The sequence below is a fragment of the Cynocephalus volans genome, chromosome 2 (assembly GCF_027409185.1).
Source record: "Cynocephalus volans isolate mCynVol1 chromosome 2, mCynVol1.pri, whole genome shotgun sequence".
Lineage (NCBI taxonomy): Eukaryota > Metazoa > Chordata > Mammalia > Dermoptera > Cynocephalidae > Cynocephalus > Cynocephalus volans.
In genome coordinates, this window is record NC_084461.1 from 20,284,863 (window position 1) to 20,308,679 (window position 23,817).

Below are 23,817 nucleotides of genomic sequence, written 5' to 3' on the forward strand. Positions count from 1 at the left end.
CATCCTGTTACTTCACTGCTTTATCTCCTATGTCCAGAGTGGGGTCTGGTACATAGTGGCTACTTCATAAATATCCTTTTAATGAAGAAGTGAAAGTTAGGAACGCTGAGCTTTATTTAGATAACAAGTTTTATGTCAGTGAAATAGACAACAATGATTCACTCCGCACAAAAGGAAAAAATATTTTTTTTTAGGTAGAGATATACTTTTCAGATTGATTATCTACATTATCTGAATTGATTTTAATAAAGATATTTCATATTTTTGCAAATATCAACTTTAACCCAGTTAAAAAATATGAAAACAATCTCAAAAAAATTAAAAAATACATACAATAACTGCCATGACTCTTTTATTCTTTATAAATCTTTCATAAGCAAAAAAGGTAGATGTGTTCTTATTGCCTTAGTGATACTTGAGCTTATATAACTGAATCATTAGTTCCAAAGATTAATCTAGTTCGACATAAGATAAAGGACTATGGTTATTACCATTCCCTTTACAATGATGTTAAAAAATAAAGAATGACAGTTTCCAGATTGACACCTAGATATTGATTACTCACTGACATAGAGGATAAATATGTGTAAATAAAAGTAAAAATATAAATATGAAAATATAGGTAAATATAGAATATATTTATAAAAACTAAATATAAACATATATATAAATATAAATATATAATGTATATAGCATTGACTCTTCTTTACCTCAATTGTACTTTGTAAATATATTTAATTTTGTACTTAAATTTTATGATCTGTTGATATAAAATATTTTCTATTATTTCACATATTATTAGGAGAATTTAGATTTTTTCCATTTGAATTGATGTTTGTAAATTACTAAAATGTGGGGGTTTTTGGAGACTTTTTAGAGAAAAAATTAAGTGATAAGACTTTTTATTGATATGGTACTGAAAGGAAAAGAGAAAAACAAACTAAAAAACAATAAAAGAATAAAGCTGATAAAAAATTTGACACATTTTTCTATGTGTATTTTGCAAATTCAGCATGAATGCATAATTTTGTTGAATGGGATCACGAGGGCTGAATTAATTTCTAGACTAAGCCGAGTTTATGTGTAATGGTAGGAATAAAAATATGATAAATAATCTCTATGAGAAGTGTGTTTCTTCTTAAGATTATTTTCACTACCATATATATTATTTCCTTGTTAAAATTCGGAGTTCCTGAGCAAATACAGGAACAGTAGACTGACTCATGGGACTAAATACAAAAACATTTCTTCCAAAAGAATCACAATTAGTAAATGGATTTGATATATTGCAGTTTGGGATAAATAGAGTGTACTTTGCAGAAGGAGAGGGGAAAATAGTACCAAATTAAATGAGGTTCAGTCTTCTTCCTGCACTTCATTATTGGAAATTCATATAATTTGCCTCATTATTTTGGAAAAAAATCTACACACCTCAAATGTAATCATGATTTTTTTTTTCTTTCTCACATTTGCACACTCCTTCATGCTACTGTTCAGCAAAAGACAAAACTAAATACCCTGCAGATTTTTTTCCCTAATATTTTAACTAACTTTGCTCTCCCTCTCTGCAATCCTTTTCTTAAAATTCATTTACCATTACTTAGCAGCTTCTCATCACAGTCTATCCCTTATTCTCTCTCTCTCTCTCTCAGTAATTCTTCTTTTTACTTTCTTCCTTACAACTCTCTCAAGGCCGTGCTCACCCTTTGCCATTTCTTCCACTCCTCCGGTGATGACAGCTACCAGTGTCGATATTCCTATATCAACACTCACCAACTATAATACTCAGTGGCGAACTGAATATTATCATTCACAGAAAATTTATAAGAGGGTCAAAACCAAACCTGGTGGAGTTAGAGATTACTTCTACATTTTGTTTTTAAATTAATTTTTTGTCTACATTTATAGCAGTCAATTAAATTGCAATTAATCTCTGGTAAGAATTTTTTAAATGTTTTAATCAAATTAATATGCCTGATTGTTCAACATAAAATATATAGCTGTTGAATCACAGAATAACAGTTCCTATGGGAGTGAATACTTATTTTGTTATTTGACATGCTTCTAATTGAAGAGAAATTAAAATTACTTGTCATTTTCAAGTTTTATTTTTTCTGTTTTTAAACTATTATTGGGTAATCACCTGTCCAAAAACTTGTCTAATTACCTTTTTTAATTTGATGACTCCTTCTTGTGTATCCTCATCTGTGATGATATCAAATAAATTACCCCCATCTCCTGGAACAATATTGTATTCAATTTCTGCATTTTGTCCAAAATCAGGATCCACAGCTCTTATTCTTCCAATAGCTGAGCCAATAGGAGAAGACTCTGGAACTTTCAGATGGAAGATGCCTGATAAGACATATATAATTCACGTTGACAGTGGGGTTAGAAAAGTATATAGCAATATTATTAGGCTTGAAAAATATAGTCTATAGCAAGTAAATCAAATTTAAAACATTACATTGCAAAATGGAAAGGCAATTTGCTGTCAAGTTAAGGATTATGATTAGGAATAATAACTTCACTTTCCACTTCAGTAGGTCCTGCTTAAGAATTTTAATTGGGCAATGTAAATAGTAGAGAATGCCATATTAAAATTACTGTGAGGAAATATTTTACATACTAATAGCATCAAAGCGTGTACTGAATATCAAATGTAAGGGTGAGAATATTCATGAAATTAATTGGCACTTATACCACAGTATCCAGGATGTAAGACAGACAAAACATATCTATAGATATAGATATATAGATAGATGATAGATAAAAAATACCTAAGTAGATAGATGATAAATATATAAATATCTCAAATATAGATATTTAGATATTTATAGAAAGGTTATGTTTCCTAAAACTAATTACTTCAATAAATATACATCATTAAGCAAAAAGTGACCTGTAAAATATAATATAAAATATAAATCTAATGTAATATAAATATAATATAAAATATAAATATAAAATGTAATATAGTTAACAAAATTTTAATCCATGATGAATTTAAATATAGTATATTCATATAGTAGATTACAAACAAATTCAACTTATGTTTAGTAAAAGTTAACTTGGCATCCTGTTAGGTACGTATACACATATTTTAAATCAGGATATAAAATTCTATCCCCCATTTTCTTTTGTTCACATATTTTTAAAAAGAGAAAGAAAGCAAAATGTGTATTTTTACCACCAGGTGGAGTACTTACATTGCTATGAAGTTGATACTAAATCAGAAAAACCTAAAAAATTCCATATCTATAGAATACACTACAAAATCATGAAAATTCTAATATCCCACAAAAATAAAAATATATATACATTGTTTAAAATTTTTGTAGATTTTTTAAGTATAATACAAAGAAACGGTACAGCATATGTTATATTACTGATATCTTATCAAAGCTAATATTACTGAATTTAATAAAAGTCTGTTCAAACCAAAATAAGGAAAGAAAGAAAATGGGAGAAAATAAAAATGCAGAAGCAAAACTAAACATGAAAATTCAAAGCTTTCATTGTAATATTGGAGTTACAGTTTCAATTACTATTAATAAATTTTGAATGACACTTTCCCATGGGTAAAGCAACCATGGTAATTAATTTGTTTTGGAATTCTAGTTACATCCATAGAAATTAAATTAGGAAGTTATTCAACATATTTATTGCATGGTGAAGTTCATTCAACAAATTATTATTACAGTTATTTGCTTCAAGAAGATGTGAGAAGAAAATCAGTCACAACTGGTGGAGATTCTGCCAGATTCTTTCTTTTTTATTCCCAATTATCTTTCGAGGTCTTGTAGTTCTTTCACAAACAGTTTCAAAATTTGGTAATTTTGTTAGCCCTAGTAGCAGTTAAATCTTCCATCTGTCTCCTTCACCCTAAAAAAAGATATCTACCATTTGCTCTTGTAAATTATGTTGAAATCAGCCTTATTTACATCCCATGGCCATTACCTCAATAGAACTTATATTTGGTCTCAAGAAAGCTAAATAAATCTCATTTATTTGATGTACAAAAGAATATTTTAGGTGGTCAAAAATAATTATATTTAATTAATTAGCTGTATTAATTAACAGAATGCTTCCTTCAAAGAGAATATGATGTGTCTTTCTAAAAGAATGTTTACAAGTTTACATAAATAAAGAAATAAATAACATAACCCCCCCAAAAAGAAAAACTATACAACTGTAAATGCTGGAGTCTTATATAGACATTATGAAGGAATCTTGGTTAAGAAAAGTCATATTAATTGATCAAACTAGCAATTTATAGAGTAGGATTATTATGTTTCATTAAGTTTTATTTTCTAAATAGTTTAAAAAGTGGCTATCATATAGAGATGGGTGATGTTGGCTGAACTTAAAGTAAGGTTGAACTTAGGCAACCAGATCAAAGAGGAAAAGCAAAATAATAGGTTACCTTATATTCCTATTATCTACAAGAAGACTGAAAACAGGTTTAAAGGGAATCTGTCTCATTTCATAGCCATGATTATATAAGCAGAATCTAATACGGCTTTTGCAACTTACTTTCTTTAGAGCATAACTGTTTCATAATAGATAAATTAAACCTCGGTCTTACTGAGGCACCCTTGAGATATTAGCAACTGTGAGGATGCTTTCATTTCTGTTTAAAATGGCAAGAAAGCATGTGACATAGTTATTAAAGTTATACTCAACTTCTCAGGGACAAATTCCAAAGAAAAAGGATAATACACAAAACATGCAAGTTATTTTTCCTTTCCTTTTCTTTTTTAAATTTTTAATGCCAGTTAAATAGTACTATGATTTATCAGAAACTGACTACATTCTTAGACTATCATTGTATGATTTTGATCAAGAACTTGAAGAAAAACCAAAGCCTGGAATCAGTGGTATATTTAGTCATAGTCCAATCTTATGGTTAATCAATAAGTGTTAGGAAAAGTCTTGAAATTTTCCTGATAAAAGCAGAAGAATGGAGGTCTATGTCGAATACTGTACTGTAAATCTTCCTCTATCAGAATATTTTGTTAGGAAACTTATGGCTAAAAATTATCAAGGAAATAGATGACAGAGAGAGATTTAAGAGAGAGAGACAGGGAGCTGTCAAGTGTAGTGAACCGCAAACTTTGAACATGGACCCCGGGGAGGGGGTGCAAGTGCACTGGTGGGGGTGGGGGTGCAGGTGTTGGATGTGACCTTTAGAAAAACATGGCATTAGCTTAAAGGGCCAGGGATATTTCTGCTCACTGCATCTAATCCATTCCATGAGAACAACTTCAAGCTACAAATCAGGCTTATGAGTTAGCTTTTTGTTCGAATGGTTAAAAGCAAAAGTAAAAGAATTGAGTGTCGAGGTAAATAATATAGTCTGGAGTCACCCCTGAGGGATTTCAGTTAGTGAAGGTAAAGAGTTTAACCAGAACTGATACCCTCCAATGTGAGAAAAAATTGTAAAACTCTGAAAGGTAATCCAAAGGGCATCAGGTACCGCAGACTATAGATGAAAGAGCTCCCTTTTCAAGAAAATATGCTGAGATATGAATTTTATGTTTTATAAAAGGACATTTTATGGGGCGAATAATAATAAATGTGAAGACAGCTATTCTTTGTAGTACTCTATCAATATAAGTTACATAACAGTTTTTTAAAAAGTTGTCAGCATAGACTATACCCGCAAATTCCATTTTTATCTTATGGCACTGGAAAATTTGTGATAGATTGAAATAGGAGGACTCTCTAAAAACGATAGGCTTAATAGCATTCTACTAACATGCACCTGTCAAAATTAAGATATAATAGAAGGAAAGCAATGCTTCACCACTTACAGTTTTTGTGTGCAATGAAATTTTGGTGCATATAAAACACAAATATACAAAGCAGTTGATTTTCTGTTCTCCACGTAGCAGACATGCATTTTATTAAGGTGGAAGACACTCGTGTTCATTAAGAAAAGTATTTCTAAATAAAATATCACAGCTTGTAATAAAGTCTACAGAATTTGGAACAGGTCAGAGAAACTATGCATTAGCCATGTCAGATCGTTTAGTTTCCATCAGTTTATGTGCAATGACTTGACATTTTATCATTTCAGGAATCTCAACAGCAGTAAAGCTGGGGTCATTCAGATTAATTCAAAACTCTGAAAGTAATCTTCAGCTGTGCCAAACTCGTATCATTCATGATGTACTATGTAATTACATCGCCATAATCTTCTCGACATCTTACTTTTGATGCATATGAAACATCTTAACGGCACTACCTGTACAACACAGATTAAGAAACAAAACAGGCCACAAAAGATTGTCTACAGAGTCAATACAAAAAAAATTTACATATTCATCTAATATAAGCACTATGCTTAATAAAAATCACCATTTTCCCATGGAAAAATGGAAAATTTCCTATAGTTACTGAGGTGGAATTACAGTGACCAAATTCTTACAGATGTTCCTGTTAATCCAAAAAGTAAAAAAAAATCTGTTAGTTATAGGCTAAGTGGGCATCCTCTCAGTAATTGTCATTTGGAAAATTATACATTGATTACAGTTTGATTATTAGACTTACACTGTGTGTGGGGAGCGGGGGCATTCATTGCTACCTATGGACAATTCATTGCTACCCAGACATTTCATCCCTTTTTTTCTTTGAGGACATTTGCAAGTATTGATGAAAAAGCCAAGAGAGGTATATTAGCTTAACAAAATATAAATTAATATGACATAATTTACTTAGAAATAAAGATTATAGCATCTGAATAAATATATTAAGTGAATAAAATATATTAAATGAATGAATAACTTGTAAAGTACCATAACAACATTCAACAATATGAACAGCAAGTAAAAAAGATGGAATAATTCATTACAAATTCACCTCTGAAATACCTGTTGTTTTATGTTTACAGTAATAATAAGTCTAAAGTTACTAAAAAACAATATGTGAGAAGTCAATGTTCAACTGCACATAAAATTTATAGAAGTAAATAATGTGGACATAATTAGTATTTAAAAATACCAGAATACTAGAAATATTGGAAGATTTAAGAACAATTTTTTTCAAATCAAAAAATGTTAACATTTTTAAGAACTCAAAAACACCTATTTGAGACCACCTAAAAAGACTATGACTAGGAGAATTATATTTGCATTTAAACTTCAGAAAGTAAATATATATAGCCACCAAATTTTTGGTTTAGTGACTGATTTCAGACATTGTATTCTTCAAATAGCAATCTCAAATGTTTTTGTGTGACTTACCATCCCATCTAATTGCATAGAAATAAAATGTTGCTTTATCGACATTTTACTTTTTTTAATTTCTTAAGAAAATATAATAGCACACAAAATTATTTCATCTTTGAAAGTGGATGACATATCTGTTAGTAAAAAGGCACATTACGGAAATTGCGTACCTGTGGCTCTGTGACCTTGGCAAAATATTTAATCTTTCCTTTCTAATCTGTAAAATTGTACAATATCTCCTTATAGTTTAAAAAAATGCAATAGTGCACAAAACTCCATAAGTCTTATCTGTTATTACTGGTTAATTTTCAAATAATATTTTTGTAGATCATCTCACCATATATATTTCAATATTTTCCTATAGGAATGGAACTAGCCAATAGGAACTGCCTATAGACATGTGACAGTGAAAGGAAGGTGTCAGCAGAGTTCTCAAAAGTCATCTCAATTTTAACTGAAATAGTTTTACCATGTCTTGAAAAGTAGAGGATTCAGGAATAAAAAATATTTTGATTTTTGAAGAACATTTTATGCCTTCTATTTCCTCAAAAACCCAAAGCTGTGAGTATTTTCAATAGCCCAAATTAAAGTAATACATATATCTTCCAGAAGAATGAACATTCCTGATATCAAAGTTGGATTTAAGCTGGATTTTAGTCAAGAATTTAAATATACTTGAATGGAACCTCTCAGAAATGACAAATCCACTCTGCTTAGTCTTAGGTGAGTGTAGGATGAACAGGTTCTAGGAAGTGTCAGGTATTTGAAATCAAGAACTTTATGTATAGGTTAAATTACTTCACCATTGTAATTGTCCATTCTAGATTTTAATAAACCCTATACATGAATATGAGTTGCTATGCAAACAATATCTGGTGTACTAATGGATTAACTTTTACAAATTCTGTGTGACAATATCAATATTTCTTTTTTTGGAATGATGAAAAATTCATTCCTCTAAACATTTCAGTTCTGAGCAGCTAAAGACAGTGTAAAAATTTAGGGCTAGATGTTAAATTGTCTTGTTTAAATTATCTTGAGACAGTAGATTAATTGCTAGATCTTTCAATAAATCAGATGATTGATATTTGATTCAAAGACAATTTTTTGTAGCCTTCTCCATGGAAGGATGATGAAAAAACACAAACAAACAAAAAGATTGTGTTTATCTTAATGACATCTATAGTTTAGTGAGAGAGAAAGACATTAATTTAGAAAGTCCCATAAAGTAAAATAGCAAAGTAACATCAATGTTCTAGAGGAAAGTTACACAATTCTATTCAGTGTTTATGACATTTAAGCTGAAAATCTGAGCTGAGTCAACTTGATGTTTGGTCTGTGAAATCAGCTAATATAAAACATTTCAAACAGAAATAACCATATGACAAAGCCGATATGATCACAGTTTCCTGCCTTCCCAGTTTATTTGTTCAATTACTCCCGCTGTGACCTGCCTATCAACTTTAATATCAGATGTGCCTCCACTATATTAATCTCTCTGTAACCAGCCATTCATTATCTTGTCCCTGTCTTCTTTCCTCATCCAACTGAAACACTTGGTCTATCATTTCTAATATCATATTAACCTATGGCATCTCTATCTTGTCCATGTCCTTTTGTTGCTGCAATCTGGCAAAATTCAACCCTTGATAATGATAATCATCCTCCTTTTCAAGGAGGAGATGTGGTTAACTGAGGAAAACCATAGAAGTGGCTAGAAATCACTATAAATGATGATCACTAACCTCACGTGCACCTTCAACATCGCCTGCAAAGCCTGCAAATTTGCAGAGGGAAATGATTACCATTCTCCATGACTTTACTTTAAACTGATCCACTCTCCAAAAACCTCTGCTTTGCTAACTTTACCACTTCCTTTCTCACATGGTGACCTCATCTTGTATTAAACAGAAAAAAATAAAATATCACATAGGAGATTGCTCAGCTCCCCAAAGCTTCAAACGGTTCCACATCAGTGTCACTGTTAGTTTGGACAAGAAAAACATGTAAGATATTATTAAAACATCTTTCTTTCCTTTGTTTCCCACTGCTTCTTTAGACTTCTATAGTGAGCTTTTTCTTTTCTTGGATGAAAATGATCCAAGAGGCCGTGATGTCTCTGTTTATCCTTTAATAATAGATCATTTTACATTTACTTCAATTCCCAAAATCTAGATTGGAAATTAGAAATGCCTAAATAATATTAATACATCAATTTTTATGCAAAACTGATACTTTCCTCTCTGCCACCCACCTTTAAGCCAACCAGGGCCAGCAGCAGACGGGACATTGGTTTGGGATCTGGATGGCTTTGCAAGCTTTCCTCTGTCCAAGTTTTCCACCATCCTCTTGCCTGGGGTGTTTTCATCCCACCATAGGAGGCAGCAAAGCTAGAAAACTGGGCTGTTCTTACTTGAATACATGGTCTTTCTTCTCTGGGACTGACTCTCCCCAGTGGCTCTTTTGGGCAGCTCTTGGAAGCCTCCCCTCCTGCAGCCCCCACGACAACAGCACTGTCCATGCTTTGAGGAACACTGCCGTAAGCCTCGGATCTCCAGCTTCCACTCCACACGCAGATTCTCATTTAGAGGAAAATCTCTGTGCAGGACTTAATGTGACTCTGGTCTGGTCTTCTTTTCCGCTTACATTTAAGCATGAGGCAGGCATCAGCCCATTGATTTGCCCCATTTTCTGGGAAAATATAATGGTCTTTGGTCCTTGTTGAATGGAAGGCTCCACTCACCCATACTGAGAGGAGGTGGAAAGGCAGCCCTACAACTGACTTTTATTAGATAAGGATTCCACATTTCTCCAAAGAAATCCTCTGCACAAAATTTTTCTCCACTCCACACTCTATACAGTGTTTTAAAACACTACAAAAAAACCTTGCTCTGATGGAAGGCTCCGAAAGTCTTAAATGCATCCTGACATTTCCATAGTAAATTCTGAAATCTGAATTGGGACTATACCTATGCAGTATCCATTGTGTCTTGGTTTCACAGTAGAAACCTTAATATTAACCTCTTGTTATATCTGTAAGCATTCTTTTGGCCCCTTCTGTCCAGTTTCTGTTAGGGTGTCCTTCATCTCTTCTTTCTCTTAGTAAATTACAGCAATTTCTAAGCATTGTACTATACTTAGATTTATTTTTCTTTCTTTCTTTATGTTCGATTGACAAGTAAAAATTACGTATATTTAGATCAAGAGGAGGCTTCTGGTTGAAATGGCAGAATAGACAGTCCCCAGTGTCATTTTCTCCCACAAATCAACCGATTTACAGCTATTAAAAAGCAACAACTGCCTAACTGGGGCCATTAGAGGTCAGGGGAAGAGGAGGAGAGACCCACAGAGTTCATAAAGCAGGAGAAGCCACAATGAGAGAAAGAAAGAACTGCTCCCACAATTTTGAGCTCTACCACTTTAAGCTTGGAGATGCTGAGTGCGTGGAGCAAGAGCTGACAAAAGCCACAGCTGTGACCTTCCTATTGAAGTTGCTTGGAAGTGGCAGGGGAGAAGAGGGCCTTGGTGAAGCCCGGGCAAGCAAGACCACTAACAGGGTTCCCATGGACAAGGAGCAAGGAGCCACAGACAACTGGAAAAAGGAGCCATTCAGAGGCTGGTGAGTCATGGCAAGGGACCAGTGCATGACCTACCCCATGGGAAGTGTTTGGAGTGCAGGCGGTGGGGGAGATGGGCCCACCGGGAGAACACTGGGGCACAGCATGGACAACTGATTTGACTCCCAATCAGCACAGGCCTGCTCAGTAGAGACTAGGCAGGAATATATAACTGCAGGGGTTGCATTTGCTGAAAAGACTCAGGCTCAGACTAGAGTTTCCATATAACTCAGGTGTACCAGACCTCACAGAATCTGGAAGTGCTTACAAGGTCAACAATTAAAAATTGATCTGCATAAAAACCCTTTTCCAGAGAATCAGCAGCAACGCAGCAGTTTAGCTCAACCACAGGGCCCACGTGCTGGTTCCCACAGGAAGTTCCCCCATTTTAGAAATTAGCAAAGGACAAAAAATAAGTTCCAGAGCAGAGTTTGAGTAGTGGGAACAGCAAATTACCCAACACAGAACTGAACAAAAATACAAAATACCCACAGATCAGAGACAAAATTTGATATTAATGAGTAAAGGTCTAACACCACCAAAGAACACCAATAAAACCCAAACTGGGGTGTGGGTTGGCCATGGATCTCGGCCACGCCCCATGACAGCCTCACCCAGCACAAAAATGGCCACCAGGTTGCCGCTAGAAGTGCCTTGGGTTCCCGAGCCAGGATGGTGGGGGGCCGAGGGCTTCAGCCATACCCTCCTGACTTCTGCATCCAGCCCAGCAATGACTGAGCAGCCACTGGAAGCCCCGGTCTCCCTTGCCAGAAAGACTGGGGTACCACAGGCCTCAACCACAGTCCCCCTCATTCCTCCTCCTCCCACCCTATTTCCCTTCTCCTTTCCATCTCTCCCTCCCCTCCAACATCTCCACAACATCTTAGAATGTAAAATAATAATAATACTAACAAATAAATTTTTAAAAACTAATAAAAAATAAAGATCAAGAAAACAAAATATATATATTTATTTATTGCATACAGCATGATGTTTTGAAATATGTACACATTGTGGAATGGCTGAATCAAACTAATTAACATATGCATTACCTCACATTAATTTCTAGTGGTAGGAACACAAATCTACTATCAGCAATTTTCAAGAATACGATACATTGTCATTAACTATGGTCACCATGTTGTGCAATAGAGTTACAGAGCTTATTCATCCTGTCTAACTGAACTGTTGTGTCGTCTCACCAACACCTCCCCAACCACTGCCCTCCCAGCCCCGAATCACCACCATTCTACTCTCTACTTCTATGAGTTTATACTATTTATTTAAAAAAATTGTTTTCTCTACACTCGACACTTTCCTTTCAATTGAGACATTCCCAAGAAGCAAACTGCTCATATTTGATCATATTCCTAAATTTCATTCCAGTTACTCCCTTCATTTTCTTCTCCCTTTCCAGCAGAACTTCTCAAGGATAGTCACAGGTACTCATTCCTACGTAACAACCACTTCACAAGCAGCTTGAACCTGGTTTCTGAACCCATCACTCTATTAAAAATTTCTCCTGAGACCACCAGCGACCTTCGTGTCATTAAATCCAGTGGCAACTTCCTAGCAGCACAGAATGTTCTTGCTAGTCCCTCTTTGCTGACACACATTTCTCCTTAACATCTCTGACACTCCACGGCTCTGGTTTTCTCTCACCTCACAGATTCCTTTGTTGGTGTTCTCAGAGAAGGTCAGTGATTCTCAAACTTGGCTGTATATTGTCATCACATGAAAAGTAAGAAAACAAACAAACAAAACTAAAAGCCCAGGGACCATCCAGAGATTCTAATGTCATTGTTTTGAGTTTAGACCTGCACAACAGGATTTATTAAACTCCATCCTGTTCTAACTTGTAATCAAGTTGAAGAAGCATTGTCTCAGGCTAGCTTTATCCAGGCTTTCCTCTTCCTGGGTACTACTATCTATCCCCTTAACTTTATTTACTATCCTTATGCAAAACATTCTTCATATTTTAATTTCAGCTTATATACAACTTTTGAGTTTCATACTTGGCAAAATGCTATCTTATTTCAAAATTTCACTTGGATATCTCCAAGGCATCTCAGGCTTGACATACTCAAAACCGAGCTACTAGGCTGCTATGCCACTGGAAGATCTCTCCTAACATTCACTGCCTCACCAAGTAGTTTTACTGTCTCTCCTGTTCAATAAACTAGAATCCACTGCCCCACAGTAAATCCATTACTATTGTGGATTTTTTTAACTCCCCAAATTACTCAATGTATCCACATACTGTCATTTTTCACAATGGCCAAGGCCACCATTATCACAGATTAAACAGCTCACATTTCTTACCTGTATCCCTCACTGCAGATGTCTGCTAACTGGCTTCCCATTTACTCTCCTCTCCTGCACCCAAATATCTTTCCCATGCTGCACTGCAAGGATAGAAGGGGTCATTTCTAACACTCTCAGGCAGAAACTCCACTTCTGTCATAGAGAAGACTGTTTCCAGGAAATTCATAAAACTTCAAAAAATTCATGAGTGTCAATAAGAAGGAAGGGAAGACAATTTTAAGTAGAGATTACTCTTTAAGTGAAATAGACAGTTAAAAATAATAATAATAGCAAGCAATTATATAGTGGTTTCTATTTTGGGGGCACATTTCTAAGCATTTTCACATTATTAACTAATTTTATTCTCACATTGAGACTATGAGATATATACTATTATTATAATTCCCAGTCAGTCCATGTCTGAGTAAATGTTTAACAAACATATTGGAGTAGGAAGAAAGAACAGATGAAAACTCTGATTTTTAGTGTTTGTGAATTTCCGTGGTGTAAGAAAATGTCCTATTTCGAGCTAACATTGTGACGTCATTAGTCACAGAGTTGTGAAGAGCTCAATACAATTGGCTCTGCTGCTCTGGTTGAGCCAGCTACCAGTCTAGAAATGAAAAAGAAGCAACCACATGGCATCTCTAATCCAAAATACAATTCCTCAATTGGTCTGCTCACTTCCCCTTCACTTGGTTTTACTGCCTGAAAGTCAATCAAGTAGATACAACATTGGCTTAACAAATAAGCTCCTTTAAAATGCAAAAAACTCTCAATTTCAGCCACACTGACAGATGCAAATTCCAATTAAGTGTGGATTGAGTGGGGTGGGCACACTTAAGGGAGGTTTCTCTTTTGAGTACTTGGGGAGTAAAGTCAATGAAAACATAGAGAAAAGAGTATTAGGAGATGTGGATATTCTAGAAGTGGGTGGGACTCCAAAGATAAAATGACTTCTGCTTGTACACCCAACACAGAAAGAAAAACTTACATCTCTTTCTGTTTTTCCAATTTTCCCTTCCTTATTACATAGCTTTCAGCATTAAAGTACAAATTATTATGTTTAATACTATAGTTCAACTAATTTGTAGATTCAATAAACGTATATCTGTATTTTCTGCAAAACTAATTGTGCTCTATAACATTAATTTTTAAGAAATTACATCAGAAATCCCCACCAAACCAATTCCAGATAAGCTATGAAACACAGCCCACTTATATTATTGAATAATTGCCAGAATAAAAAGTGTTTCTGATTCTTCAGAATATGTATTTTTAATGTACGTGATTTATAGAACCACTATTCCTGTTACATAATAATAAACATGATGGAGATCTTGGCAAGAGTTCACAGCATTTCAAGTGCATCAATAACTTTCCATTGTTCATTTATTTTATGGAGTATATTTAACCTTCCCTTAAAACCTCTATTAAATATGTAAACCTTTCTTTTAGCTGCCTTTATCGATGTAATTTCTGATCCATCTAACAAAATAAGGAAAATGGATAATTCTCAGTGATATCACACAATAACCTCACAAAAATACATAAGAAGTAATACTAGAAGTTTTCTCATAAATTATAAATAAATACCTTATAAACTAAGTTCCTAAAAATGTTAGAAATTCAAATTCAACTGGGAATATTTATTTACTCAAAGGTTTGATTTCTCACACAGTTTCTTTTGAAACATTAGAAGGTCATCTGGAAGAAATGAAATTTGGTAATGGTCTTTCCCTGCAAAATATTTTGATTTATTTCAGCCAAAACTAATTCTTTCAGTAATATCCCCATTTACTTATCTACAAATTTGATTTCTGGGTATTCACAACATAGTAATGTTTCATGTATGTACACAGTGGCTTAAATTTTCTGCCAGTACCTCTATTTTATTTTTTGAATACCCCCATGTCTTCCCTGTTTTGTTGCTTTTGCCTAAAATCTTTCACTTGCTTACTACCCCACATCTATCTATGTATAAACTCTATCTACCATTCTTTCAGGGACAGCTGAAAGCTAATTTTTAATGAAATTTTTGTGTGCATATTTGCACCTCCATGTTTTCATAATTCTATGCACACAAACTTTTAAATTATACATCATGTTTTGCAGTGTTCTACATTTTGGGGTATACATTTGTTCTCCCCAGCTAATTTTATTACAGTTTTCAGAATTTTTAGAAATCAATGTAGATATTATTTCTTGCAAAATCTTCTTCAATTTACTCAGCAATGATTTAGGTGCCCTTCTTATACATTTATATATTATTTTGTGCATAAGTCTATCATTGTTTTTACTCCAGGTAATATAATCGTCTATTAACTGAACAATGTTCCCATTATACACTAGCTGATTGAGAGAAGAGATTAAAATTGGTATCTCCTTTATGCAGTGCAAAATAAAAATGATATAGTCTTTTTTGAATTTGCACCTTAATAAAATTTGCAATTAATAAAACATTATTCATTGAATGATATATTTTATTGTGTCTGATATTTGTTAATAAAATAGATTTCTGATGTACCAATTCTTTTCTCTCCATGATTTTTCGTATTGCTTATTTTCCAGTTAACTTTCATAAAGAAATATTTTATAAATCCAATTTCCTTGTCTACATGATTTCTAAAACCAATAAGAAGGCAAATATGAAATAGAGAAATGTAAACTATGTGAAATAAATAGTGGTTTTAGGATGCTTTTGGATTTAAGATTAAAGGTTACCACCAACTTCAAAAATCTGTGTATTAAAAGCTTGAGGTAGTTATATTTAAGGTTCTCCTCATGCCTTTGTTTATTTGCCTTCCTCGATTTTCTTATATCCAAAACGTGAGTGGAGTCATGTCTTCTTTTATACCACTAAGTTTATCCATGCTCTGGACTGCATTTATCACTTCTAGGTTTACATCTCTTAGAAATACTTCTTTGACTCTGGCTTCTTTTTTGAGGATCCCGCATTTTCAATAATCTTCTCATCTTCACTCAAATTCTGCAAATCAACAGAAAAGCCATCTTCCTAGTGAAATTATATCTTCATGTGCTTTTAATCTTACTTAACTTATCTTCTGACTCCAATAGCTCCCAACGTATTTTCCATTCTGCTATTAAAATGTATCTCGGTTCTACCTCTGCTTAGCTATTCAAACAATGTCCCTAAGTTTTCTGCACAATACTCCCTAGTTTACACTATAGAGAAATATTAAAGTTATTTTTCTAACATGTCGATATATGCTATTGCCCCTCAACTCAAAAGCACACATGTAAATACATATTTATATTTCAGCACTGTGGCAATCTGTAACCAAACTGTTTCCCCAGCCTCGTGTTCAATTATAGGACCATCTTCTGAAGATTCATTAGCTGTCCCCTGAATATGTGATGCTTGGCAGGCACCCAAGGTTTTGCTAATACTCTTCCTTCTCATTGAAATATATCCCTGTCTTTAAATCATTCGATTCTTATTTTACATTCCACTAAATTTCTTTTCAAATGCTGTCTTCTTTATCATAATCTCAGTTAGATCTAATTACTATCTCCTATTTATAACAATAATTATATCAAGCATATTCTCATTTTTGGAATTATATTATAATGTATTTGTACATCTAGATATTTATTTTATAGAATGTGCATTTGTGGCTTTTTCAGAAGAGTGAAGATATATTATTCAATTCATATATGTTCACAATTCAGAACATATATGTATATATGTGTGCATGTATACATGGGTACTTCAGAAAGTTCATGGAAAAATTCCTATTATTTTGTAATTCAGTTTTTCTGTGAACTCTTTGGAGTACACTCACATATAAATATGTATAATTATATATATATTTAATTTATAAAGTTTCAGGAATGTTTAATTTGACTGTTCATGTGACTTTCATAGACTACAAAGATAATAAAATAAAGATTTTTATTAAAAGTAGGGAAATTATGTTAACAGTGCATATAGTTTGTACTCTGAGTTAAAAATTTTTTTTTTTTTTTAACTTTTTTGTGACCGGTACTCAGCCAGTGAGCGGACGGGCCATTCCTATATAGGATCCGAACCCGCGGCGGGAGCGACGCCGCACTCCCAGCACCACACTCTCCCGAGTGCGCCACAGGCTTGGCCCTGAGTTAAAATTTTTTTAAAAAATACTAATATTATGCACATACAAGATAAAAACCTTTACTATAAGTTATCGAGGATAAAGTCAGTGGATATCAGGTTAGGTAAGCTAGGAATCAATTAAGGCTATTCTATAAAGGCAGCCTACAGTCTCGTTGACAGAAGGATAAGAAGACTGAGACTTCAGATGAGAAAAGGGCTCTCTTTTCCTTGTTTATAAAGAGGGTTTGAATGATAACAATTTGGTGAGCAGCAAGCAAATATAGACTTTACAGATTAGTTTATACTTGCAGCTGTATTTTATCCAGGCTAAAGTAAGATAAAATCAGAATATTGTACTCTAAATCAATGCAGTCTTGTAAATGGCCAAATGTAAAGGTAATAATATTTTGGTGATAAATTTATATTGTACTCACTTCCCAAATATCTCTATGGAATCAGAAATTTTGAAATAGATTTCTCCATGTGCATAAAAGGTATATAATCTGTCTTAAGTTTTAATTTTTTTTTTTTTCTGGTGATAAGACCAACTAAGACAGGTATAAGCTATTCCGTAAACTATTTCTCTCTTAAACTCATGTTTGATCCTACATTTGGGAATTCTAATAAATCAGAAGCAAAGAACACAAAGGAATAATGTAAGAAGGATATATAACACACTCTAGTCAGAGAAGTAAGAAGTAAATATGGGGATAAGGTTGAAAAGAGGAAGAGAGGAAAACGTGGAAGAGAAAAAAAGAAGGGAAATTTTTTAAAAAAAAATCTTTACTATTAGGTCCTTCAATTGTGCTATTTTACTTAATCCTCCCAGAAGCAATTCATTATTATGATGATGATGACTATATAACTTATAACCCAAACAGAGCCATTATGAAAGTAAAAAAAAAAAAAATTAATCTTCATAATTAATTTGCAGCTATAATTGTAAGCTGGGATTGTCTAAAGCAAACCAGGATAGACAGTTGTCCTATTTATTATCTTAATTTGATGATGCAAAAACACAAGACAGTGAGAGTTTATTTAGTTTGCTTAGGCCCAGTTAGTGAACAGTAGAGCTGAGCTTTCTATCAATACTTTTTCCACTGCCTAGGCTCTCTCTACTGTACAAATCACTTTGCAAATGTGAAAATACTCGTGATAACTTTAAGGTGGTGTCTTTTCATCTTTGATTAGTGGAGCAGTGCAGTGAAAGCCCCATATCTACATTTAGGGCTCCTACCCCTAGATACTGGCTCAATTCTAGTGTTAGAAGCAGTAAGCGTGAACATTTGAAAAACACAGCTTTAATGTGTTATACAATTATGTTCTGGGGCAGCACACGTGTAGCTGCAAAGTTCCTGGCTCCATCTCTTCCTTTCTCCTTTATCTTCAGTTTTTTCTCCTAAAAATGTATGAATAAACAGAACCTACTCATAAAGATTAACGAAGTTAACATGCAGTTTTAATGGTGCCTTTAAGTAGTACATGTGCAATAAATGTTAGCTGCTGTCACTATTTTTATCACTGTATTCTGTAAAGAGAATTGACAATGTACCACCTGGGAAAATCTTGGAACTGGCTAATGCAGTTTCAGCAGGCAAATGCGGAAAAGCAGGCTGAGAACTTGTGAACTTGAAGATCTAGTAAGTAAAGACATATGTGTGGATTGTAGCCAGAGAAATAGTTTTATAACCTAAGTGTGCTAAACTCTGTCACTAGCATCCACATATTTACTGTGATTTTCAAAAGATTGTCACACGAAATATTTTTCTATTTTTGCAAGAATGCTGGAAGGTGGGGATGGGAGAACTTTCAATTTAGATTTTCTTATGTGTTTGCCTGTTTAGGAACTCAAGAGTTTTATTCTACCATGAGTAAAGTTTTATATTTGAATTGTAGATTATATAATGCCAAAACATTCAAGCCACCCTTTTAATATTTTAATTTAAAGAAAAAACTGCTACTTATGTGAGCTGGAAAGCACACAGATTAACACATGTAAATATTTAAGAAACCCATTGTCTTTAAACATTATTACTATAGTTTATAACATTAATAAGATTAGGGACGCTAACTTTACTTTAATTTTCAACTGTATTTAATATGATTCAGGAAAATAACTTAAAACTAAAGTTCAGATTTCTAAAAGACCTGTAGATATTGTGTCTCATATGCTTGGGTCCTATGAGAATCTGCTAATGTTCCATGAAGCCACAATATTTCAATCTCTTATCCTTTGATACGTGATGAAGAGGACCAAGTAAGTCACCAAAAATTTTCAGCACCACTTAAAAATGAGCCATGTTCTCCTAAGCAAAGGACAATGTGATATTAATAGTGATGATAATAGCAATGAGAATTTATTTTAAAAATCTGTTGTTTTTTCATTTGCTTACATTGGCCTGCCTATAGAGAGTCACACTATCCTTTTCCTATTGGAGAATCTGGAGTCCAAAATTTTTCACTGAGCTTGCATCCAAATTGCATTCAATTCAGTGTTAGCTTCAAAGTATCTGTATCTGGCATCTGTAAGCTCTTAGAAACACTTTTCAACAAGATGAATGACCATATATGAGTATTTGCTTAAAAAAATATATATATGTATATACACATATACATATATATGTATATGTGTATATATATAAATATATATAATACTTAGTCTAAAATGAATTGATTTTAATAGTCTTCATCCAAATATGTCTGTAGGATTAGAAAATAAAATGTAGAATTTGGGGAGAATAAAAAAAAAATCCTCATGAGATACAAAATAATTAACTCAGGGCCGAGCCCGTGGCGCACTCGAGAGAGCGCGGCGCTGGGAGCGCAGTGACGCTCCCGCTGCGGGTTCGGATCCTATATAGGACTGGCCGGTGTATTCACTGGCTGAGTGCCGGTCACGAAAAAGACAAAAATAAATAAATAAATGAAATAATTAACTCATTCCCTCTATTTCATGAATAATGAAAGTGCCTTCTCAGGGAAGCAACACTGGCTTCTCTATCACAGTACCAGTGTTTTTCAAAATTGTACTCTGCAGACTACCTAGATAAGAATCTACCAGAACACTTACTTAAAATTCAGATTTCTAGGTCTAAGCTATGTCCTTTGAAACAGACATGAGTTCCCAAGGAATTCTTCAGGCAAATATAATTTGAGAACCACTGTGTGAACTACTGGTGAGTAAGGACCAGACTATTAATGTCATGTTTTATCTTGAGGACATGTTCTTTTTGGTTACTTTTATTGAAACAAACTACCCATTCAGTAATTGAACTAGAAGTGTTTATTCTGCTTATTATAAAAGCTAGCTTTATAATGTGTCTTGGCTTATTCTTCAAGAATGTGATGACTCTGTGTCTATCAGTCATGCCTACAATCATTATGACACACAAACAATACCTGAATGTAAGCTCTTTGTTTAATATTTTCAAATTTGTAGATTTATAATTTTCTTTTTAATGCTTTTTTAATGTTTCCACCCAAGTTATGGGGGATATATATATATATATCATGTACATAATGTGTCATATATATCCAAATATAGACACACACAACATCAAAAGTCTATTTGTCTATTTTTTGTCTTATTCATATATTTGAGAGGTACTTACCAAAATAGTTATATATTCATGTATAGTATTACATAATCCGGGTTAAAATATGAGTAACACACACATAAAATACTTCTGAAAATTACATTCTCTCCCTACACTGGAAACTTGTAGGAGAGAAGCATACCCCTAAAAGCACTGGATTAGGTCAAGTTGTCCTCAGTGAATGCTAGAAAAGTGTTCTCTATTTGAAATTACTTAAATATTAGTAGAAATACAAATATGAGAATTAAAATTTGTACTAAAATTGTTGTTAAAACACCAACAGTACTAAATTTGAGAAACAAACAAGCATGAACTCATGTCATTAATACATGAATATATTAAGTTTTTGTATTACTATTTAAAACATTCACCTGGTCCCAATGAAGGAAAACCTCAATTTGCATTTTGTAGTAAAAACTTCAAATTATACATTATATTCTGTTAACCCTGTAGATCAAGTTGGCCTGCACCACTACCCCCAACCTCAAATACTTGGATGAAATAGTTATTCTAATTTAATTTCTCATTTCTCATTTAAGTAGTAGTGGCTGTCACATAAGAGACATTGTTTTAGTCATACTTCCCTAGTATTGCTTTCAGGGCAATTAATTGCCACCACCTTTTTTTTTTTTTTCCCCAACACTTCACCTAAGATAACATATTGAAGATAAGGATAACAGCAGCAATTCACCTTTGCTTCACCCTCAGAAGGATCATTTATGTACATGCTAGGGGTGTTATCAGTTTTTTGCACATGATGTGCTGGAAGGCAGCAAACCCTTAGCCAGAATCTCCAGGTAAGATGAGAAGTGAGAGAGCTATGTAATTCATGCCATAGCAATAACAAAGAGAGCTTGTGCAAGAAACTGAGTAATTCTCATAATATTCAGGCATATAATGGATAAGATAAGAGAGCGCCTTCTAAACTGTACTCAAAAGGCCAGGAAATATTTATACATTCTCCTGAAATGTGATTTAATGATTCTGATTTTATATATATATATATAATGAATTTATATATATATATATAAATTCATATATATATGAATTGAGCTCTATGAAAACGCATACAAAGTTGTGAATTTCAGAATGTGCGTGTAATATATGTATGTGTACATGTACACATGTATGTATGTGTGTATGTGAGTGTCTGTTTATATACATATATAAACATATAAACTTACATCAAGGAACTTGTGTCTTTGGCAGTCAATCTCAGATATCCCTGAGACCATCAAATATTGGGCACCTGGAAGAGGTGAAGGGTACTTTTTTTAAGTTTGAATCTGAGTAACTCTCAAAATTCAATTAGCCTTTGCCAGTTTGTTCAGAATAATTTACTATACAAGGGGTCTTCAAAAAGTTTAGGAAAGATTCATATTATCTTTTAGTTCCATTTTCCTACCACCTTTTTGAAATTCCCTTGTATGGTTTTACCAGGAAAATTTAAGTGTAGAAGCTTACCATTTTCCAAGTAGAATTATGGCAAATAATAAACAAAGAGGAATAGACTTTGAGGCCCCATCTAGATGTAACTGGATTCATGTTGATTCTAAAGACAATTATTATAAGTTACATATTATCATGAATATTTCTTTTATAAAAAATATATGATAGATTTCAAGATGACAAAAGAACCAGTCTAAATAGAAATGTCAAAAAAATAATAATTTCAAGAGAAAAGGAGAAATATATTTTACTTAAACATGTCAATATTTTTCACTGAACAAATTTATATATGTCAACATCTTTCTCTTTAATAATTCAGTCACTAACATGAGTATACTGTAGTCTTTCTATATCATGAATATACAATAGAAGAAAGAACATATAGCTGCACCGCTGTGGATCAAATTGTGTGCCCCAAAGTCCAGTATTAGAAAGTTAACCCCCACGGTGACAGTGGTAAGAGGATGGGAAATCCTATTATCATCATTAAAAGGTGGGGCCTTGAGGAGATGAATAGATTGTGAGGGCCATGCCCTAGGAAATGGATTAATCCATTGATGGCTTAGTCGTCATGCATTTGGTTCTGAGGTCTTTAAAAGGAAAGCCATCAAGGAGGTTAGCTCTCTCTCTGCTTCTGCCATTTCACCATGTGATACCTTGTATCGCTGTAGAGTTACCACTGAGAAGAGGCTCTCACCAGATTTTTTCCCTGGACTTGGGACTTCCCAACTTCTGAAACTGTAAGGAATAAATTTCATTTTCTTATAAATTACCTAGTTCCAGGTATTTTGTTGTAAGCAACAGAAATGGGTTAATAAATGCAAATATGTATATATTTATATATATATATACACACATACACACACATATATGTAGTTTTTATCTGACAGTTTGTGTAAACAGGGAGATCAAATTTTGCTCGGTGTTCATCCAGTAGGCATTTCAGCTGATACTTTTAATGTTTTAATTTATTTAATTTTGATGTTAATTTTAGAACAATAACAATTTTTTTGCAAGTGTTTTATTTGTCAACAAGTTAACAAACTATGTTTTATATTTTAACTATTGTGCAAATAATGTATTATTGACTTGTAACTGAATCAAAATTTCTATAGCTAGAAACAGTCAATATAAACATTTTCAATAAGTATTTGATCAAAACAGGATTTTTTAAAATGTAATTTTATTTATGAGTAAGAAATTTTCTTGAAACAATTGTTGACATCCTATTTTTCCGATTTGAACTCATTTACCATACAGTTATCTTATTCTCCCATAGTACTGAAATAGAAATGAACAAAGAGACAAGCACTTTTTTACATTTTCTTTTCATCCAATTTTGTATATGGAGTGTTTTATTTTACTAATTTGTTTTTATATTCTGTACAAAATTATTATACATAACAAAGAGAGCAAGTGGGAAAAGTATGAATATTTTGCCAAATATGATTTAACCCCATTACTTAATTGATTTGATCTCATAATATGTAATTTATATCAGCTTTTTAGATGGTTTAGTCATT

The 23,817-nt window shown here is 33.2% G+C and overlaps 1 protein-coding gene across 1 annotated transcript in view; it reads right to left on the reverse strand.

Annotated features, from left to right (window-relative positions):
- The window catches only part of CDH12 (cadherin 12), a 403,563-nt gene that overhangs the window by 58,076 nt on the left and 321,670 nt on the right, over nucleotides 1–23,817 (reverse strand). The window contains exon 6 of the mRNA XM_063085931.1: nucleotides 2,168–2,355. Within this exon, the coding sequence (XP_062942001.1) occupies nucleotides 2,168–2,355 (188 nt within the window). The remainder of the gene's footprint in view (nucleotides 1–2,167; nucleotides 2,356–23,817) is intronic.